Source organism: Pipistrellus hanaki (genome assembly GCF_964339955.1).
Source record: "Pipistrellus hanaki genome assembly, chromosome: 8".
NCBI classification, from domain to species: domain Eukaryota; kingdom Metazoa; phylum Chordata; class Mammalia; order Chiroptera; family Vespertilionidae; genus Pipistrellus; species Pipistrellus hanaki.
Window position 1 is genome coordinate 44,177,203 of NC_140510.1, and position 21,580 is coordinate 44,198,782.

The window sequence follows — 21,580 nt, forward strand, 5'->3', positions numbered from 1 at the left end:
TCTGCGCGCCCGAGGCCGCGCGGCCGCGGCCACTCGCACCGGGCGCAAGGGCTGCCGGGACAGCCCCCATCTTCTTTGCGCGCGCGTTAGAAGCGGCGAGCGCGGCGTTCTCAGCGATCCTGTGGCCCGGCTCTGCGGGACCGGCACCTTCTAGGTGAGTAACTTCCGGGGCTGACGAGGAGGAGGAGGAGGAGGAGGAACAAAAGGCCCTGCTCCGCGTGGTGCCCCGCGGCGCGCGTTCCTTTCTTTGCTGCCTCATGCCGGGCGCCTCGGCTTCTCTCCTGCCTCAGGTCCGGGTCCTGGGCCGCGTGGGCCGCGGCCGGAGGCGGCGCGCTGGCCCGGGCGGGGAGAGGCGCCCCTGAGGGGAAGGCCGGAGCCTGGGGTTCTGCGCACGCGGTTGGGGCCCGAGCGAGCGAGCCGGGGTCTTGCTTCGGGACGGGTCCCTGGCGGGGTCTGTGGACGGAAGCTGCCCGCATCCCCTCTGCGTCTTTGAAGTTTCCCATCGTGGCCGCCTCGCGGGGCGCCTCAGGCGGCCGTTCGGGGGGCCGGCCCCCCCGTGGGTTCCCGGGGGGGTGGGTGTCCTGGGATCCCGTGGGACCGAGCGGAGGCCCGAGGATCGGGGCTGTGGGTGTTCCCCTGGCGAAACTCGGCTTTCTAGGGTTTTCTCCATTCACTCACATTCAGGCTTCTGTGCGAAATGTTAACTGTGGCTCATATCTCACATCTTATTTTTACATTCTGGGTAAGACTAGGATGAAGCGAAGTTCTAAAATTGGGTAAGCTGAGGCGGCTTGTAAGGACTTAAAAATAGTCCTTTATCTCCCCCTTTGTTTTCCAAGGGGCCCTACATCATGGTGATAACTTAGGAATGTAGGTGGTGGTCGGCAGTCCAGGGTATACGGCTGAGCAAAGTTGGTAGTGGGATGTGCACCATATAAAAATTCCTGTTGCCAGAGCTCCCAGCGTGCACCCACTCGGTTTATTGTGTAGTAATTACCGAGTCTGCGCGAGGCCTCCGAGGAGTGTGCCAGCGAGGGAGGCAGCGAATGGCAGACACTCTTGATGAGACCCTGGGTACTTGTGTGCGATGTGGGTGCCTGGATGGTTTCATAGAGCTCTAGGGGCAGGTCACTTGAAGTGAGGAGACGTGGTGGTTTTGGGTCCCTAGCAAACCAACCTCACAGCCTCCTCCTTCCTGCACGCCCGAGCAGGATGCTGGTTAGCCAATAAGTACATTAGGGAATGAGTAGGCATACTGTATCCCAGCTTATCCTTGTCTCAGTGTCTGCAGGCTTTCAAGTTGTCATTTCATATGCTTCTTTTTAAAAATATATATATTTTATTGATTTTTTACAGAGAGAAAAGGAGAGGGATAGAGAGTTAGAAACATCGATGAGAGAGAAACATCGATCAGCTGCCTCCTGCAAACCTCCTACTGGGGATGTGCCCACAAGCCAGGTACATGCCCTTGACCAGAATAGAACCCGGGACCTTTCAGTCTGCAGGCCGACGCTCTATCCACTGAGCCAAACGGTTCCGGCTCATATGCTTCTTACTGTACAGCATCTGATTGGACCCTGGCAGAAATATGTGAATTCCCCCCTCCCCCCAAAGTTATGATGCTTAATCTTGGCTGATAAAGATTTTAGTCAGTCAACTGTGACTAGTTTTAAAAGAAATTTGACCCACACCAAACTAGATCCATAAAGAAGATAACCACTTGCTTTGTTATAGAAGAGGGAGCAGTGATTTACTGAAAGGGGTGTGCACATTTTCACTTTTCCATCATTTATTCCAACGTTTTCTTTTTTTGAAATTTGAGAATTGAGTAGAGAAACTAAAAATTATTGGTTTCTTTTAAAAGAAAACAATGCGATACTGATAATTTTGGAACATTCTTTTTCTGATCTTGAGTTTTATGCTAAAAAATAAGCAATAATTCCAATTTGAAAAAATTTACAGGTAGCCACAATGGCTGAAAACGGTGATGAAAAAATGGCTGCCCTGGAGGCCAAAATCTGTCATCAAATTGAGGTATGATCCTTGTACTATTCAACTGTGAAAACAAGCTCTTCCAAAGGAAATTTAGGGCCTCATAACAAATACAGAAATAACATTTAATTTTGGTCATATATTGACCCATAATTCAATATTTGGCTTGTCTTTGATTCTTGGAATTAGTTGTACATAAAATAGTACACCTGTTTATATTGGTGGAGCCAGTTTATGAAACCCAAAGACTGCAGATATTTCAAAAGATAACATTGTAGACTAATGTTACTTACCTTTTTTCTGTAGTTTCCTAGTCTATGAAGTGAGGATAATAGTACCTTTTACACTTTTACACTTTGGTCAGTGCTGACACTAACATAGTTTTTATTTCCTTCCCTTTCCTCCACCAAACATGGGATGCAATACACCCAATTCCCTATTTGATATGTAGGGTATTTCCAATATTTTAGCTATAACAGTTTTATCATATCTTTATAAATTAATAAACATGTTTACTGATTTAAAAGGATTATACACATTTTTAAAAAAATATTTTGATTTTTTTATAGAGGAAGAGAGAGGGATAGTTAGAAACATCAATGAGAGAGAAACATCTATTAGCTGCTTCCTACACACCCCCTACTGGGGATGTGCCGGCAACCAAGGTACATGCCCTTTTTCCAGAATCGAACCTGGGACCTTTCAGTCTGTAGGCCGATACTCTATCCACTGAGCCAAACCGGTTTTGGCAGGTTATACACATTTTTTAAAAACTTTCAATAATTAAGTCCAATTTACATCTGCCTGCATGACTATTTCTTTGTATTCAGACCAATACTAGGTATACTTGTTTTTAGAATTTCAGCCAATTTGTCAGGTGAAAAATTCTATTTCATTAATTTATATTTCTTTGAATTAATAATGCATTGAACTTATGCTTATAGTACATATACAGTTTGAGTGATTTTTAAAAAAATGTCCTTTATTCATTTTTCTATCAGAGTTTTCTGGAGTTTTTTTTCTTTTCCCTTAATTCCTAAGAATTATTAATAGACTTCTGTGTTTGTCTTATTTTTGTCATTCTAAGCAGTCACACTTGTATAGTTTTTCATGTATAGTTTTACCTTGTTTTTATACTGAGAAAGGGTGATTCTATGCTTAAATTAGATATACACTTTTAACTTTTAAAATATATATATATTTTATTGATTTTTTTACAGAGAGGAAGGGAGAGAGAGAGAGCTAGAAACGTCAATGAGAGAGAAACATTAACCAGCTGCCTCCTGCAACCCCCCACCGGACATCCCTTGACCGGAATCGAACCTGGGACCTTTCAGTCAGCACACCGACGTTCTACCACTGAGCCAAACCGGTTTTGGCTACACTTTTAACTTTTAAAAATTGGAGTGATTAACCAGTTACTCCAGGTTTTAAATTTATTTTTTCCACACTGATTTGAAGCAAGAGATTTTTTTTATATACTAAATCCTTAGGTATATTTTTATTTTTTGTTGACATATCTGTTAATTGCATTGTTTGACTTTTAGTTTTACCTTTTTGTTAAATTTGTATTATAAATATTTAATTATGGTATCTTTAGGAGGAAATATTTATTGCTACTTAAGTTCTGACGTGTTTTTTAAAATAAGTTTTTATTGATTTTAGAGAGAAAGGAAGAATGAGGAGGGGAGAGAAAGAGAAAGAGAAACATTGATTGGCTGCCTCCTGCACACCCTGCACTGGGTGTCAAGCCTGAAACCCAGGCATGTGCCCTGACTAGGAATAGAACTGGCGACCTTTTGGTGCTTGGGATGACGTGCAGCCAAACGAACAATACTGGCCAGAGCATGACATGTATTTTTAAAGACTATAACTTAGTGATGTGATAGTAATTTTAATAAAAACCTTCCAGAGTTGGAGTCAATATTATACAATGATCTGAAATATATTGTAATTATCTTGCAGTATTATTTTGGCGATTTCAATTTGCCACGGGACAAATTTTTAAAGGAACAAATCAAACTGGATGAAGGCTGGGTACCTTTGGAAATAATGATAAAATTTAATAGGTAAAAACCTTTTAAAAACCATCTTTAGATTTTCTGTTAACAAGTGCTAGTACTAAGTCTTACAATGTTTTTATACATATTCTTCAGGTTAAACCGTCTAACAACAGACTTTAATGTAATAGTAGAAGCACTGAGCAAATCAAAGGCAGAACTCATGGAAATAAGTGAAGATAAAACCAAAATCAGAAGATCTCCAAACAAACCCCTCCCTGAAGTGACTGATGAGTATAAAAATGATGTAAAAAACAGATCTGTTTATATTGTAAGTGGGCCTTTAATGCACTTAATTATAACATTTGTTTAGAAAAAATGGATGGTAGAGTTGGTGAGAACAAGGGCTCAGCAATCATAGCTTCACTACTTATTATATGTCCCTAACCACCTACTATATGTTCTTAATTTCTTTAAGCCTTATCTTTATAAATGATAATATTTTTACCTTTCAGAAGTGTTATGAGAATCAAATGAAAAACCCATATACCATTGGGTAAAATATTTACCATATAAACACCCAGTGCATATCACCTGTTCTTATTTGTCATTAGCTAAACTCGATAGCAATTTTTTTTAGAATATTAATTTTTAAGTATTTTTTATTCTGGAAAATTTCAGACATACAAAAGTAGATTGTACAATTATCTAATTGTAACAGTTAACACCTGATGAATCTTGTTCCTGTTCTAACTGGATTATTTTTTCTACAACAGCTGGATTATTTGGAATTGAATCCTAGATAAGTCTTATTGTACTGGATAGCAATAGCTCTGAAACAGAGCTGTCAAAACATTTGAGAGAGGGAGGGAAGGATGGATGGATGTCATGGCTTCATTTCAAGACAAAAGGATTCAGAATTTCTTGCTAATTGTTTATCTAAGAAGTCATTTGTACATTTCTTGCTACTCACAGAAAGGCTTCCCTACTGATGCAACCCTTGATGACATAAAAGAATGGTTAGAAGATAAAGGTCAAGTACTAAATATTCAGATGAGAAGAACATTGCATAAAGCATTTAAGGTATGGTTGTATGATGTAACAGACTTTTTCTAGTTGAAAAATATATGGGATATAACTAAAAAAGTCTTTCTCCCCCTTTTAAAAGGGATCAATATTTGCTGTGTTTGATAGCATTGAATCTGCTAAAAAGTTTGTGGAGACCCCTGGACAAAAATACAAAGACACAGATCTGCTAATACTTTTCAAGTAAGTCTTTTTCCTGATGTTTCTTCTGGCCACTTAGTTATTTTGAATTTTCACACTAGGGTAAGGAATATGGAATAACATCCTCTAAGTCCAGTAGTTTTGGTATCCATTGGGTTCTTTGAGAAATGCTTGAAATTGGTTTAGTGGAAACAATCCTTTGAGAATACATAGAAAAGTTTATTAATACCTTTTCTCTGTTAGCAGTTAGTAAACGAGGCTGAGTTTTAGGACTTATTTTGCATCTAAAATTCATAATCAGGCTGGATACTAAAATTTTGGCTTTTGGTGTTAGAGAATAAATCACTACAATTTTTATGTGTTCTCATAGTCTATATACCTATATTTTATTTTATTTATTTTTAAAAAATATATTTTATTGATTTTTTACAGAGAGGAAGGGAGAGGGATAGAGAGCTAGAAACATCGATGAGAGAGGAACATCGACCAGCTGCCTCCTGCACACCCCCTACTGGGGATGTGCCCACAACCAATGTACATGCCCTTGACTGGAATCAAACCTGGGACCTCTCAGTCCACTGAGCCAAACCGGTTTCAGCTATGCCTGTATTTTATTTTATTTATTTATTTTTTAAAAATATATATTTTATTGATTTTTCACAGAGAGGAAGAGAGAGAGATAGTTAGAAACATCGATGAGAGAGAATCATCGACCAGCTGCCTCCTGCACACCCTCTACTGGGGATGTGGCCTCAACCAAGGTACATGCCCCTGCCCAGAATCGAACCCGGGACCCTTCAGTCCGCAGGCCAACGCTCTATCCATTGAGCCAAACCAGTCCCGGCTATGCCTGTATTTTATATAGTACAAAGGATTATGTAATAGAGATTTGGATCACATTTTTCAATGTGTCTGAAAACTTGGACAAACCAGAGCATTTGCATGATAAAGTTAGATGGAGGACCATAGTCTCCTACTTGTGCATTACATAGTAGTATAAGTTTTCTCTCCTTGTCGCAGCCAGCACAGCTAGAGAGCAGACGAGTCCCTAGTAGGGGTGAGGGGGGATTGAGAAAAAGAAATAGACATGGACACTAGGTTAAGCTGGGACTAGGTGGGATGCTGCCCTCTGATGGAGATAGTGACCCAGAATTGGTGCGGCGTGTTTATTATACACAGCATGATACTGGGAAGTTTTTTTTTTGTTTTTTTTAATTAAATTATTATCTGTGTACATATTTTAACATTGCGCCCCCCCCCCCCCGCCCCCCATACATACCCTCCCTCAGGCCTAGAGTTTTGTGTCTATTGGTTGTACTTATATGCATGTATACAAGACCTTCTGTTGATCTCTTATCTCCTCCCAGATCTCTCTACCCTCCCCGCTGTAATTTGACAGTCTGCTTGTTGCTTTACTGTCTTTATATCTGCCTTTTGGTTCGTCAGTTTATAATGTTCTTTAATATCCATAAATGAGAGAGGTCATGCGGTATTTCTCTTTCATTGACTGGCTTATTTCACTCAGCATGATGTTCTCTAGTTCTATCCAGGTTGCTGCAAATGATGAGAATTCCTTCTTTTTTATGGCAGCATAGTATTCCATTGTGTAGATGTACCATAGTTTTTTGATCCAATCATCTGCTGACGGGCACCTAGGCTGTTTCCAGATTCTAGCTATTGTAGATTGTGCTGCTATGAACAGGGGTGCATATATCCTTTCTGATTGGTGTTTCTAGTTTCTTGGGATATATTCCTAGGAGTGGGATTACTGGGTCAAATGGGAGTTCCATTTTCAGTTTTTTGAGGAAGCTCCATACTGTTCTCCACAGTGGTTGCACCAGTCTGCATTCCTACCAGCAGTGCACGAGAGTTCCTTTTTCTCCACAACCTCGCCAACACTTGTCGTTTGTTGATTTGTTGATGTTGGCCATTCTGACAGGTGTGAGATGGTACCGCTTTGTTGTTTTGATTTGCATCTCTGATACTGGGAAGTTTACTACAGTTTAAGACACAGGAAATTATGTGAAATCATGGTTAAGGATTAAGCTGCAATTCTTCATTCTTATGGCTTCTTTGTAATTGTCACTCCTGGCTGAACACGGATAATTGTGTCTGTTCTGGCACTTAGCTGAACTTAGATATGAAACCCACCCCCTGGCACCTGAGCTAAAGGTTAGGCTGACAACATACCTGCCTCTGGCAAGGTATGTTTCCAGGAGGTGGCTCTGCCGATGCCACTAGACTCGGCCACCAATCCCAGTGCTCTCTACAACATAGTATTCTAAATATGCTGTGTACTAAACCGGATTTAGAGATGCATTGTGATAATCATGCTCAGTGTTACACTCTCAAAATTGTTTTTTCTTTTTTCTTTTTTTTCTTTTTATTTTTTTAAATATATTTTATTGATTTTGTACAGAGAGGAAGGGAGAGAGGTAGAGAGTTAGAAACATCGCTGAGAGAGTCATTGATCAGCTGCCTCTTGCACACCCCCCACTGGGGATATGCCCGCAACCAAGGTACATGCCCCTGACCGGAATCGAACCCGGGACCCTTCAGTCCCCAAGCCGACGCTCTATCCATTGAGCCAAACCGGTCTCAGCTGTTTTTTCTTTTTTAGTCTTCACCCGAGGATATGCTTGTTTGTTTTTAAACAGAACATGATTATATTTAATACACAAATTTGATACAACAAAAAAAAACACACCAGAGTAAAATAATAAGAAAAAGCATGGTATTTTATTTGCAATGCATGAGAAATGGTTAACATCTTTAGTCATAAACAAGCTCTTAAAAACCAGTGACACAGATACTATAATGCAAGGATACTGGAAGAAATAAAATAATACAAGTGATGATTAAGCATATACGATGATTTTGCTGAGCAGTAATGAAGAATAATTTCTCTGTAGTATCACAGTGAGCAGAAAAAAGAACTGATACCTAATAGTCTTCAGTTTTGAACAGTATTGTACAGTTTGAACTCTCATAAACACTGGGAGGCAGATTGATAGAAGTATCTATAATTAGGAGGCTGAGGATATGTTTTTTGTTTTTTTTAAATATATTTTTGCTGATTTTTTACAGAGAAAAAGGGAGAGGGATAGAGAGCTAGAAACATCAATCAGAGAGAATCATCGACCAGCTGCCTCCTGCACCCCCCCCACCACCACCGGGGATGTGCCCGCAACCAATGTACATGCCCTTGTCTGGAATCGAACCTGGGACCTTTCAGTCCTCAGACTGACGCTCTATCCATTGAGCCAAACCAGTTTCGGCTGAGGATATGTTTTTAATGTGATTTCTATAATTGTTTTTATTCTTGGGTCTCGGAAGGATTTTAGAATTTTCTCCTTTTGTGAAACAAACACTAGAAAACTCTTGAAACTTACATAACTGGTAGTTTACTTAAAAAAAAACCAAAACACAACAAAAAAAACACATGAATGAGGTAGGGTTTTGCTCAGTAGAGTGTCAGCCTGTGGACTGAAAGGTTCTGGGTTTGATTCCAGTCAGGGGCACATGCCTCGGTTGCTGGCTCCGTCCCCAGTGTGGGGTGTGAAGGAGGCAGCCAATTGATGATTCTCATCATTGATATTTCTCTCTCTCCCTTCCTCTCCGAAATCAATAAAAAATATACTTAAAAAATAAGTAAAAAATACATGAATGATAAATGAAAACCAATAGGGGATGGTTAATGGATATGGAATTCCTTTTTTGGGGTCATGAAAATGTTTTGAAATTAGATAATAGTGATGGTTGTACAATCTGAATACAAGGCATTGAATTATACACTTTAAAACAGTGAGTTTTATGGCATGTGAATTACTTCTTAGTAAATCTATTTAAAAACAAGAGTAACTTCCTTGATATCTTTTGAATTTTTAGGTAATTATGTTGATAGAAAAAAAATCAACATTTTTTATACCATGTCTTAAATAATTCAAAATAATTTGAAATCTTTGTTCTCATGAATTTAGCCTCTATATTTTGTGTCCTTTAGGGAAGATTACTTTGCAAAGAAAAATGAAGAAAGAAAGCAAAATAAAGTGGAAGCTAAATTACGAGCTAAAAAGTAAGTAAATAGAGCTAATGGAACATTTTAATTCCTTAAATCTTTACCAAGGCAGATAGTGGTTCTGAGAAATGGGGCTGATGATGAGCTTTGAAATGAGTAGCAATAGGCTACACTGTGTTCTAGTAAAAAGCCTGCTCAGATTGGCCAGAGTCAGAGAGGCAGTCTATTAAAAAAAAAAGAACTGGTGTTGCCTCAGAAGTGGGGGGTAGTCTTATACAGCGAATATAGGCATAAACCTATGTTTTAACTGTAAAATTAGGGGGGTCATCTTATACGCCGGAAAATATGGTAACCCTTTACTTATGAAACATTGGGGTCTTAAACTGCCTTGATAATCTGAAGGCCACATTGTATGTGCTAGTATTGGACAATCAGAAATTCTAAGGACTGGCTTTGGTTAAGTTTAGTGATTATGATCAAGGTAATTTTTACCGTGATTTAATTTTCTCATATAGTAAATGGAAAATTCTAATTATATTTTTATTTGTAGAGAGCAAGAAGAAAAACGAAAGTTAGCAGAAAGTGCTGAATTAGTAAGTATATGTTACTGATTTCTAAGAATTTGAAGTTATGAGAATAAAAGATCTGAAGACTTTCCAGAAAATATGTAAGCAAGTCTGTAGTTGTCATTACATTAAAGTAATAGCCAAGTACTATTGGCTAAAATTATTATTTATCCAGAAGTGATTTAATAAACAGACTTATATAACTAAAACATATAACTAATTAAATTTTACTTGGAGAAAATAGTTAAAAGCCATTGTAGAACAAAGGATGAAATATACCAACTATTAAAGTACTTAAAAATAGCATTTTAGTTTCTAGTCTTGTATAGGTATAGAGTGGTGTAAGCTATTTCTGATTTGTGGTTGCTTTTATTAAACTTTTATTGCCTTGTATGTTTTTATAGAAATCTCTAGAAGAAAAGATTGGCTGCTTGTTGAAATTTTCAGGGGACCTGGATGATCAGACCTGTAGAGAAGATTTGCACATCCTTTTCTCAAATCATGGTGAAATAAAATGGATAGACTTTGTCAGAGGAGCAAAAGAGGTTTGGAAACATTCATTCATATCCTTTATGCCAATGTTGAAAAATGCACAGAAATTTATCTTTCACATGAAATAATTAGCAGAAAGCAAATTTTCATTATTTATTTAAATAGTTTAATTGTCCGTTTTGTGATTGCTTTGACTCCATGTGAAATCTGTATTTTTTTAAAATGTATTTTTATTGATTTTTAGAGAAAGGTGAATGGGGAGAGAGAGAGAAACATTGAGAGGCTGCCTCCTGCACGCCCCTTACTGGGAATGGAGCCTGCAACCTGGGCAAGTGCCCTGACTGGGAATTGAATCAGTGATCTGGTGCATGAGTCTACTACTCTCAACCACTGAGCCATATTGGCCAGGTGATATCTGATATTTTCTGTTATGCTGTAAATGGCTGTATCAGTGACTGCAAGTTTTGTAGTATCTTCCTTCCTGATGTTCACTGAAATTCATTGAAACTGGTAATGGCATGGAAGATTTTGCAGGCTAGGAAAAATTACTTTGAAGGTATTAACTGTGAGACTAAAAAAAACTTAAGGGTGTGGTTTTTTTGTCTTTGGTGTAGGGAATAATTCTATTTAAAGAAAAAGCTAAGGAAGCACTGGATAAAGCCAAAGATGCAAATAATGGTAACCTTCAATTAAGGAACAAAGACGTGACATGGGAAGTACTAGATGGAGATGTGGAAAAAGAAGCATTGAAAAAAATCATGGATGACCAACAAGAATCCCTAAACAAATGGAAGTCAAAAGGTTATTAATTCTTATTTTTTTCTGAGTTTGGACATTTACTCATTTGCTTGAGTAAAAAATATAATAGGTGTTCAAAGACAGTGACAATATATTTAAAACATTTCTTCACTGATTTTTCAATTGTCACTTTAGGTCGAAGATTTAAAGGAAAAGGAAAGGGAAATAAAGTTGCCCAGACTGGGTCTGCTAAAGGAAAAGTACAGTTCCAGGGCAAGAAAACTAAATTTGATAGTGATGGTGAACATGATGAAAATGATGCATCTGGTAAGTTTTTCTAAGTCATTTGGTATTTACATGAGAAATTATTTGTGGGAGAGAATAGCGATGTGGTTATTCAGTTTCTGTCGGAGTGGCATTGTTGGATTGCAATTTACCCTGATTGTGCTGTTTTTACAATTTGATAACAAGGATGTTTGGAAATTAAGGTTAGAGAGCAGAAAGTGTGTACTATAAGAAAAGCCTTTCTCATTGGTAATTGTGCTCCTTACTAAAAGAGAGTAATCCTTACAATGAACTTAACAAAAATTAATTGTTATTGTATAGGACCAGTAAAAAGAGCAAGAGAAGAAACAGACAAAGAAGAACCTGCATCAAAACAGCAGAAAACAGAAAATGGTGCCGGAGACCAGTAGTTTAGTAAACAAATTTTGTATTCATTTTAATTAGGTTTTCAGCTGCGTTTGTCTTTGGATGCTTTTAAAAAGAAAACCGAATTAGGTCCACTTCAATGTCTACCTGTAAGAAAGAAAAATTTTTTATTGTTTAGCTTGTCTTTTTTGTTATTCAAATGAGGATTTTTTTTTAATGTACAGTTATATGTTATTCAGATGATTCAAATATCAAAAGAAAGATTCTTGTACTAAATTGCCTTTGTAATATGAGAATGTATTAGTACAAATGAATAAAATATATACTATATAAAAAGAGCAAAAACTTAAGTTTATTTTTTCTTTTTTTTTGCCCAAAGTATTTGAGAAATAATTTATCTTAAACCAGAATATTGGCTGTTGATTATAGGCTATTCCATAATCTGTCTCCCAGGCTGGGTTTCTTGTATTTACTCAGGCAACTTGATAATATAAGAATTACTTACTGTAAAGTTCAAGAGACTTACTGATTTCTTTTTATGAAATTTGTATGATGCTGGCAGGTCATATCTCAGCTCTATTAAAAAAAGAAACACAAAAAATGCCACCTAAGGATGAAAACTATATTTCTAAGCATTTACCACCCTTAAACACGAATTAAGAAAGCACTAAATGTTGGTAAACTGAAGATTTTAGACCTGTCACTTTAACTTGGTATCCAAGGACTGCCATGATATATCCCCAAGGTTACCCATGGCAAGTTGAGTTCGGCATTTTTGCTATTTTGGTAATTTATACCAAAATTTGAGGTTATAGGGAAGAGTTTAGAAGCATTATAAGTGGACAAAAGTATATCCTATGAAAATGATAGTACCTTCCTATTTTTAGTTTTCTAATCAATAGATAGCAATCTCATAAGTATGATTATTTTAAAATTTTGTCTGGATTTTAGTTAATAGTAGTAAGTAGCCATGTATTTTCCAACTATGCTCTTAAATGAAAACAAATTTTTTCATATTCTTCCTTTCTAGAGTATAATGTAGGTCCTCCAAACTTATTACTGATCCATTTTAGAGTGATGGCAATGAGTCTACCTAGCCCTTCATATTTTACAACATAAATTCTAACTGGGTCACAGCTCCCAAATCTTAATGTGCATTGAGGTGCAAATTGCAATATAATTCAGTAGATATGAGTGGAGCCTGGAATTTTGCAAATCTAACAAGCTCCCAAGGGATGTCAATGGGTAATGACCTAAAACTACATTTGGAGTAGCAAGGCTCTGGTTTGGTAGTATACTGGAATTGTTCTGAGGTGTTCCATATTGCATATTCTAATAACTTAAACTATGTAAGGAATGACAATACAGAATATAATAGAAAGACTGACCGTTTACACATTATATTAAGGACAGTAATAGATCTAGTTATATGGTTTACACCACCGTGCTAGTTCATAGTTTATTATCGTGTAAAAACATTTCCCCTTATTGTACTCTTATTTCAGACTTTTCAAGATTATTTGGATTACAGTTAGCTTCTAGTTGTATGCTTTCCCTATTTTAATGTTTGTTAATATTCAGTTTACTAATAAAAATGTACCAAGCATGATTTACTCAGTGTGGATGATTATATTCTATCCCCTACTAAAAAAAAGCTTAATGTTATTTGACTTCAGGGGCAATTAGAAAATTGGAAGACAGGTGATCCAGCCCTAGCTGTTTTGGCCTGTGGATTGAAGGGTCCTGGGTTCGATTCCAGGCAAGGACACATGCCTGGATTGCAGGCTCAGTCTCCAGTAGGGGGGTGTGCAGAAGGCAGCCAATTAATGATTCTCTCTCATCATTGATGTTTCTACAAAAACATTTTTAAAAAGGATATATATATATATATATATATATATATATATATATATATTGTGATATAGGCATAATCTGGTATTTCCTATGAATGGATTTCAAACTGAGGTCTGACCAACTCAACCCAAGCTTTTCAGTCACTATGAAGCTATAAAGGGTCTGAGCCTGGAGTGACCAATACTTCGGCACTAATAGAAATTTTCAGTAAAATTCAATACATAAATTGGGACAGTCTTAGACAAACATTGATACCCTGCCTTTACTCCATTTGCTGTCTGTTTGCAACACAAAAATGAGATTTACAGTATCTTCTCAGCACCTGTATAAATATTCCGATTTGGCTTTAATGCATCTTGGCTTTCTTAGATAGAATTTATATTTGTTTTATGAGAAACTTAAAAACTGTCTTACCTGCAATGATGTCTATCTTGATTTTCCATTCTGCAGCTTTCTTTTGAATATGCTGAACATAATAATATGTTAATGTGAACTGATTTGTAAATATTTTTAAATTGCTTTTTACTAATACTTGGTGTAGTTTTCAAAAAATTCAAGTTTTTAAAACTTCATTAGAATTTAGATCCTTAAGTTTTTTTCAACTGAATGGATCACATTGGAAAATAAACCAAACCATTTCAATATATTTAACCATCTGAGCCAAATTACATCCTACCTAATAAAAGAGAAACATGCAAATTGATAGCACCTTTGCATCGCCCACCAGCCAATCAGGACAAGTATGCAAATTAACCCAACCAAGATGGTTAACTTGCATATCCAGACCAGAGTGAAGACTGAAGACAGCATAGAAAGAAGCCAAGCACAGAGAAGGAAGGGAAGCAGGCAGGGCAGCGACTGCAGCAGGAAGCCCTATTGCAGGAATCTTCCTGCAACCGGCCACTAGTACTTAAATAAAATCCAAGTCACAAAGCTATTATTTCAGAAATACATCAAAGTGTATAACGTTACCATGGTTTCTACAGCATTATTTCATCAATATATATATAACTATGCTGGAAACCAACAGAGATCTATGACATGGTCAGTGGTAGTATGGGATAATTAAGAACATGGTCTCTGGAAACATGAGCTGCTGCTCTGCTACTTATCAGCTATGTGACCCTGAGCTACTCATTCTTTTTGTGCCTCAGTTTCTTCATCTGTTAAATGAGGATAATAATGGTATCTCTCATCCGATTGTTGAGGAATATAAAAAGTGCTTTGAACTGTCTTGGCACACAGTAAGTACTAAACATTAACCACTTTTAGGTCTTGAACTACATAAAATATTTGGTTAATTTGTTATAAAAATTGCTTCTTAATTTTTAAAAACAATATACACAACATTTCAACATAAATGGAAAAAAAGTTGCCCATAATCCCCTAAATAAATTATGTGCATAATTTGCTAGAAATCTAGAGCTATTAACATTTTCTATAAGCATTTTATTCATGATGATAGTATGATTAAGCTGGTTGATAAACTATTTAATTTCCCTAAATTTTAAACAATACCGACACTGTTTTTGTAGTTTTTTCTTGAATTTAATAAATATTCCTAGTTTGGGTATATTTTCCCATTTTTGAGATCTGGAATTTCTGTATAAGAATACAGACTTGCCTGGCCAGTGTTGGTCAGTGGCTGAGCGTCGACTTATAGACCAGGAGGTCACAGTTCAATTCCCAGTTGGAGCACATGCCCAGGTTTTGTCTAGTATTTAGATTTATTTACCAGTAAATAAATTCCACAGCAAATCCTTACAACATTCATGATTTCAAAAATAAATGACAATGTCGTGATGATTTGAACTTACTTCTCTTGTTGAGGATTTGTGTAAAGAATATACTGCTGTTCTTGCCATTTCCAAAGCAGTCTTTAGAAATGCCATATCTGTTCCTGTTAACAGTAGAAAAAGCTCCAATTTAAATTATATACCTGTTATCAAAATAGAAGATTAAGTGAATACCAGGTAGTAATAAATATTAAAACAGCCACTTCAAATTCTGCAAAAAGGATACAAATAAGTAAAATATCCAAATATAAGTTGATAGAATAAAACCAGAACTATAATGTATTTGAATAAGGATAAAGGAAAAAAATTAGTATCATATTCCAAAAACTTTCAAAGAGGGAAGAAAGGAATAGAGTAGTAATTAGAATCACATGGGGTTGGGGGGTGCAAGGAGGACTTTTTAAAACTATGCATGTCTTTCCCTCTTACTGATTTCCTATCCTCCTTGCACACAGCATTCACACAAAGCCACAGAGAGTCACTGTTACTGATGGACACATGATGAAATCCTTGGGTGTGTTAGGGTATTAAAAAGAGGTTCTAGCCCTAACTGGTTTGGCTCAGTGGGTAGAGCATCTGCCTGCGGACTGAAAGGTCCCGGGTTTGATTTGGTTAAGGGCATGTGCCCAGGTTGCAGGTTCGCTCCCCAGTAGGGTGTGCAGGAGGCACCTGATCACTGATTCTTTCTCATCATTGATGTTTCTCCTCCTCTCCATTCCTCTCTGAAATAAAAATATATACTAAAGCAAACAAAAGAAAGAGGTTCTAGCATTGGCTGGCATGGTAAAATGGTTAGAGTATTGGCCCAAGAATAGAAGAATCTCGAGTTCTATTCCAGTCAAGGGCATATATCTGGGTTGCAGGTTCCCCACCCAAACTGGTGGGAGAGGCAACCATTTGATATGAGTCTCACATTGATCTTTCTCCCCCCTCCCTTCCATTCTCTCTAAAATCAATGGGAAAAATATCCCCCAGGATTTAAAAAAAAAAAAGAAAAAGGAGGTTCTAAAAGTATAAAAGACTTTATAGGATTCGTAATCATTCACAAAGGGCAGGTAAATCATTATTGAAACCAGATGGAGTAAAAAATATTTTTTTCATTTAATACAAATTTGTGAAAACAAAGATTGAAAAATTCAATTCCCTATCCATGCATTAAACAAATTGAAATTGTAATAACTACAAATAAGAGCTTGGTGTATTTACTGTAGAGTGATAAAAACACTTAACCTGAACAATTAATGAGCAATTGGTTTTTAAAACCAATATACCTGAGTTTTGCTACTAACCTTTATTATTTTTGGTTCCAAAAGGAGGATTCATAATTACTGTATCAAACGACTTGGACATTCTGTTAGATAATGAGCACACATCACATTGAACCATGTCAACATTTGTTAACTCGAACTCTTCCACATTCTTATTAAATATTTCCAATGCATCTTCATCTATGTCAAATCCAACACACAATCTGTAAATACAAAACATAGACAAAGACCGATTATTTATGGCTTCCAAGTTAAAACAGTAACAATAAAAACCATAACCTTTTTAACTCAACTGGCAAAGTAAGAGTGAGTGTTACCTTTCAACAGCATGATTTCCCAATCTGGCAGGGTTTGTATACAAGGGAGACATCTGCCTCAGCTTGCCTCAGTTACTGTTTTGTTAGTTTTTTTTTTTTGTTTTGTTTGTTCTGCTCATTGAAAATGAGCTCATTATCAGATTCTCAATCCCCTCACTTCATACTTATTAAAGCCACCCCATACCAAATAATATATACTGAACCTACCCTGCTCCTAACATTGCAGTTCCGATGCTGAGTACTCCACAACCACATCCTAGATCTGCAACCACTTTATTTTCAATGTCATCATATGTATTATGAATTGTATAGAGCATACATGCTAAAAGATCAAAAAACATATTAGAGAAGAAGCAAGTTGATTACCAAAATCCAAATTGTGCAAATGACTTGTTAAAACAATTTATCTTTCATTATCTAGTCCTCCCCAAAATGGTACCCCAGTCAAAGGCATATAACTTGGTATGTAATACAAGGTCCTACAAAAAATAAAAAAACCCATACTAATGGTTCCCCAAAACTAGTCTCTGCTGGCAATGCCAAGAATGACAAAACTTTGAGATAAATGAGAACTGTTCAAAACATTGCCATCCACACACATATGTCAGGTATCTTTGATGTTGAAATATTTTTATGAAAGGATGGGAAGAATAAGTTTTAAAAATATCTTTCCTTGTTAATATATAAATTTGGCAACCCTATATCGATGTCCAAAATTATTTTGAAATTTTACTAATTTTTGAAATCTGTAAGTCCAGGAACCACAGCATTAACATTAAAAAGGCACATAACTTTTTTGCAATAAATTTGTCACCAGGTACCATAAGCTTAAACTAGAATGGGAAAGGAAAAACTAAACCCACAATATAGCTTTTAGATTCACATATTCAGACACATATTTATGATCTACAGACATATATTCATAATCCACTAATAAGACATGATAGAACTATTGAGTTGTAGAGCAGAAGCTACTGAGATTGGAAAGGGATATTTCAAATACACAAAAGTCTGGTCTATGCTGAAGGTTACTCATAAGTAAGATCACTTATATCTCCCTTTGGATATATGAACCCTACAAGGATTATTGGCCATTACTGCAGCCCCAGGATCCAATAGTTTTTATCAAAAATACACTTATGGGCCGAAACCGGTTTGGCTCAGTGGATAGAGCGTCAGCCTGTGGACTGAAAGGTCCCAGGTTCGATTCTGGTCAAGGGCATGTACCTTGGTTGCGGGCACATCCCCAGTAGGGGGTGTGCAAGAGGCAGCTGATCGATGATTCTTTCTCATCAATGTTTCTAACTCTATCCCTCTTTCTTCCTCTCTGTAAAAAATTAATAAAATATATAATAAATTGAGTAAACTGGTCTTAATATTTGGTTGAAATTATGACAGTATGTTGGAGATAAGTTCCTTAACTTTCACTGGCAGCTTAGAAACAGAACTATGTTGGAGCTGGATGAGTTTCCTCCTCGCAGGTGTTGTCAACAAATTAATTCTCCTTAAGTCTCCCCATTGACCTTTGATAATACATTTACTAAATATGAATGGTTCTTCCTGTATTCTCTCCTGTATTACTGGTTATCAGTCTCTCCGATCAAGCAACACTACTGATTCTCACTCAGATTATTTTTAAAATTGAAATGCATCCTCATATTTAAAGAGGATTTGTTAAAAGCCCTTCAGCTAGCCAGTTCTAGTATTCATTTCTAGGATAGAGTATAGCATAGAAACTGTGCTGACAATTCCTTGCAAAAAGAAATTGATCCCTATTTTACAAATATTTACTGAGCTCCTAACTAGTATCAGAAACTCTTCAGGCACTGGGAACTGTGTGAAAAAGACCAATTCTTTGCCCTTAAGGAGTTTATAGTATAACGAGAGAAACAAACACATTAAAAAGATGTCTGACAGTTTTAAGGGTATGCAAAACCCAAACAGTAAAATGACAACGTGTGTGTCTGTGTGTGGGGTGTCTTTAGCTGTGATGTCAAGGAAGTCTTCTCTAATGTGATATGTAATCTTTCAGCAGATTTCCTCTGGATGTTCTTTGTATATAAATAACCGTCCTCATTTCATTATGGAGTATAACCCTACCCGCGAAGCAAAGACGTGGTCACCAGCCGCCCTACCTGCAATGTGCGGCCTGGTGGGATACTGTTCTAGAAGTAACTTGGGCTTTTCGAATGCATCCACTTGTTGCAGGCGACTCTCTAGTTCTTTAAGTCTTAATTTCTTCATTTTTTAAAAAGTGTGGATTCTCAGGTTTTAACCGCACCGAATCTGCAGAGAAATTAGTTTAATTTGAATTTCCGTGCCCCCAAACCCCCGCCCATTTATCAGCGCCGCTGGCCAAAGGGCCCGGGACACACCGGACCAGGCCGTGTGCGTCTCCTCCCGGCGCTATCGGGGAGCAGAGTCTTCCGCCAGCCTCTGAGCAGCCTGCCTCCAGGGTATCCCGCGCCGATCTCAGGATCCTCGATCAGCGGCGGCTCCAGCCCAGGTTTCACGCACCGTGTTGAGTATTTGAAGAGCCTGCCGGCGCCAGGGCTGGGGCCGGAAGCGCCGCTAACCCAGCGCACTCGCGTCCGTCCCCGTGCTCCCTCCGAGCTGCAACCGCGGCCTGGCTCCCGGGTTCCGCTGGCGACTCAATCTCCATCCACCTCCACTTGTGCCCTTCTCGCAGCGCCCCAGCCGGGTTCACCCCCCTCCCCTGCCCCCACCTGTTACACTCAAAGGGTAGGGAACAAAGAGGAGAAAATGATAGGGAAAATGATGGGGAAAAGAGGGTGAAAGTCACGGTCACTTTGTTTTAATGCCCAGTGTAGCCCTTTCTGTCTTCAATCTCCAAACTTCCCTCTCAAAAAGCAGGGATCTCCTCACCTTTGCCTCCTTGGTCACGAGCATGTCCTATTTATTATAACTTAGTTTCCCTCTTTTTAGGTCACCCGTGTCACTTACCTCAACTCTCACAGAGTAGTGATGTCAGAGAAGCCCAAAGAAGAGAGAGTTTAAATAAAGAAATAGGTAGTAGTGTGAAATGCTGGCAAGAGGTCAAGCTTTCATAGAGTAGAGCAGAAATCAATTTGTAGTGGATTTTGAATTGAACGAAAGGTTCAGAAGTAGAAAGAGTAGAAAAAGTTTTTAAGAAATGTGGCTACGAAAAGGGGAGTGAGAATTATTGATGGATTTGTAAGGTTAGGGCAGGGATTCAAAATATAAGAAAGAGGTTATTGGATGGAGTTAGGATCCTGAGAAGTACAATAGATTCTGTGCTTAAGTGAAAGGATTGCCTTTAATCTGCGAAATGGGTCCTTCTTTTCATTATTAAAGGAAGAAAAGGAGGTGTGGATGGATGCCCTAGCTAATTTGGCTCAGTGAATAGAGCCTGAGACTGTGGACTGGAGACTCCTGGGTTCAATTCCAGTCAAGGGCACATGCTCAAGTTGTGGGCTTGATCCCCAGAAGGGGGCGTGCAGGAGGCAGCTGATCAATGATTCTCTTTCATCATTGATGTTTCTATCTCTCTCCCTCTCCTTTCCTCTTTTCCTCTCTGAAATACACACACACACACACACACACACACACACACACACACACACATATATATATATATATATATATATATATATATATATATATATATATTGAAAATAATAATGTATATATATGGATGGTTGAGAATGAAGTTGAGGAAGTGGTGTCTGAGGCTGCTGTTTCCTGTGAAAAGTAGAATTCAAAGTTATCTGTTGTGAAGATTAAATAAGTTAATGCATAAAAGTTCTTACCCATAAAATTGGTACATAAAATTCTTTGTCACATAACAGATGCCCAATAGTTGTTGTTGTTGTTGGTATTTGTTGAGAGGAAGATGGCTGGAGTAAGGAGTTTGAATCAAATGGATGATTGAAAGTAGCCAGATATATGGAAAGAAAACAAACCTATATGCGGTTGTAAACATTTTTTCCTTTTAAAAATTGATTTAAATTTTTATTTTTAGATAATTGTAAATTTATATAAAACCATAAAAAATAACACATAGAGATTATGTATATTTTTTACTCAGTTTTTCCCAATAATAACAGTTTGCAAAACTATAGTATAGTATCACAACCAGGATATTGACAGATAAATCAATACACAATATTTCCATCACCACAAAGATCCTTCATGTGTCATTATTTTAGCTTCCTATAAGCAATGTCTGACCACGTTCCTATAAACAAGTTCTCCATATCCTCACCAACACTTATTATTTTTTATTTTTTAAATGATAGCCATCCTATCAAATATGAAGTAGCAATTAATTGTGGTTTGATTTATATTTTCCTGATGAACATTTTAAAATATGCTTCTTGATAATTTCTATAGCTTCTTTGGGTAAATAACAATCCAAAACCCTTTGCTTATTTCAAAATTGGGTTATTCATGTTTTTGTTGTTGAGTTGTAAGAATTCTTTGTATATTCTACATACTTGATCCTTGTCAGTTATATACCAGTAGTCTGTAAATATTTTCTCCCATTTTGTGGGTTGGCTTTTTACTTTCTTTTAGAAGAAGAGAAAGTAAAAAATATAAATTTTTATTGATTTCAGAGAGGAAGGGAAAGGGAGAGATAGAAACATCAGTGGTGAGAGAGAATCATTGATTGGTTGCCT

The 21,580-nt window shown here is 37.4% G+C and overlaps 2 protein-coding genes across 6 annotated transcripts; one reads left to right on the forward strand and one right to left on the reverse strand.

Annotated features, from left to right (window-relative positions):
* SSB (small RNA binding exonuclease protection factor La) lies at positions 1 to 13,293 on the forward strand. Of its 4 annotated transcripts, none has more exons than XM_084892344.1 (12): positions 1 to 154; positions 1,963 to 2,034; positions 3,958 to 4,061; positions 4,149 to 4,323; positions 4,968 to 5,075; positions 5,161 to 5,261; positions 9,223 to 9,294; positions 9,788 to 9,830; positions 10,208 to 10,348; positions 10,910 to 11,096; positions 11,229 to 11,360; positions 11,640 to 13,293. In XM_084892344.1, exons 2-12 carry the CDS (start codon positions 1,972 to 1,974, stop codon positions 11,726 to 11,728), a joined length of 1,215 nt encoding a protein of 404 aa, XP_084748470.1. In that variant the 5' UTR covers positions 1 to 154; positions 1,963 to 1,971; the 3' UTR covers positions 11,729 to 13,293. The 4 variants fall into 4 exon arrangements, with proteins under 4 accessions (XP_084748470.1, XP_084748471.1, XP_084748469.1 ...); XM_084892343.1 differs by lacking the exon at positions 1 to 154 and adding an exon at positions 159 to 290; XM_084892345.1 differs by lacking the exon at positions 3,958 to 4,061.
* On the reverse strand, positions 11,702 to 19,501 carry METTL5 (methyltransferase 5, N6-adenosine; the record flags this gene model as incomplete). 2 transcript variants are annotated; one of them, XM_084892363.1, is made up of 8 exons in its annotated part: positions 19,295 to 19,501; positions 19,055 to 19,205; positions 17,127 to 17,241; positions 16,624 to 16,805; positions 15,356 to 15,438; positions 13,953 to 14,004; positions 12,211 to 12,260; positions 11,702 to 11,831 (listed from the first exon to the last, which is right to left on the reverse strand). In XM_084892363.1, the coding sequence occupies exons 2-8, from the start codon at positions 19,161 to 19,163 to the stop codon at positions 11,793 to 11,795; spliced, it is 630 nt and encodes a 209-aa protein (XP_084748489.1). In that variant the 5' UTR covers positions 19,164 to 19,205; positions 19,295 to 19,501. The 2 variants fall into 2 exon arrangements, with proteins under 2 accessions (XP_084748489.1, XP_084748488.1); XM_084892362.1 differs by lacking the exon at positions 11,702 to 11,831 and having other exon boundaries at positions 12,154 to 12,260.
* Positions 19,502 to 21,580: the final 2,079 nt, after the last annotated feature.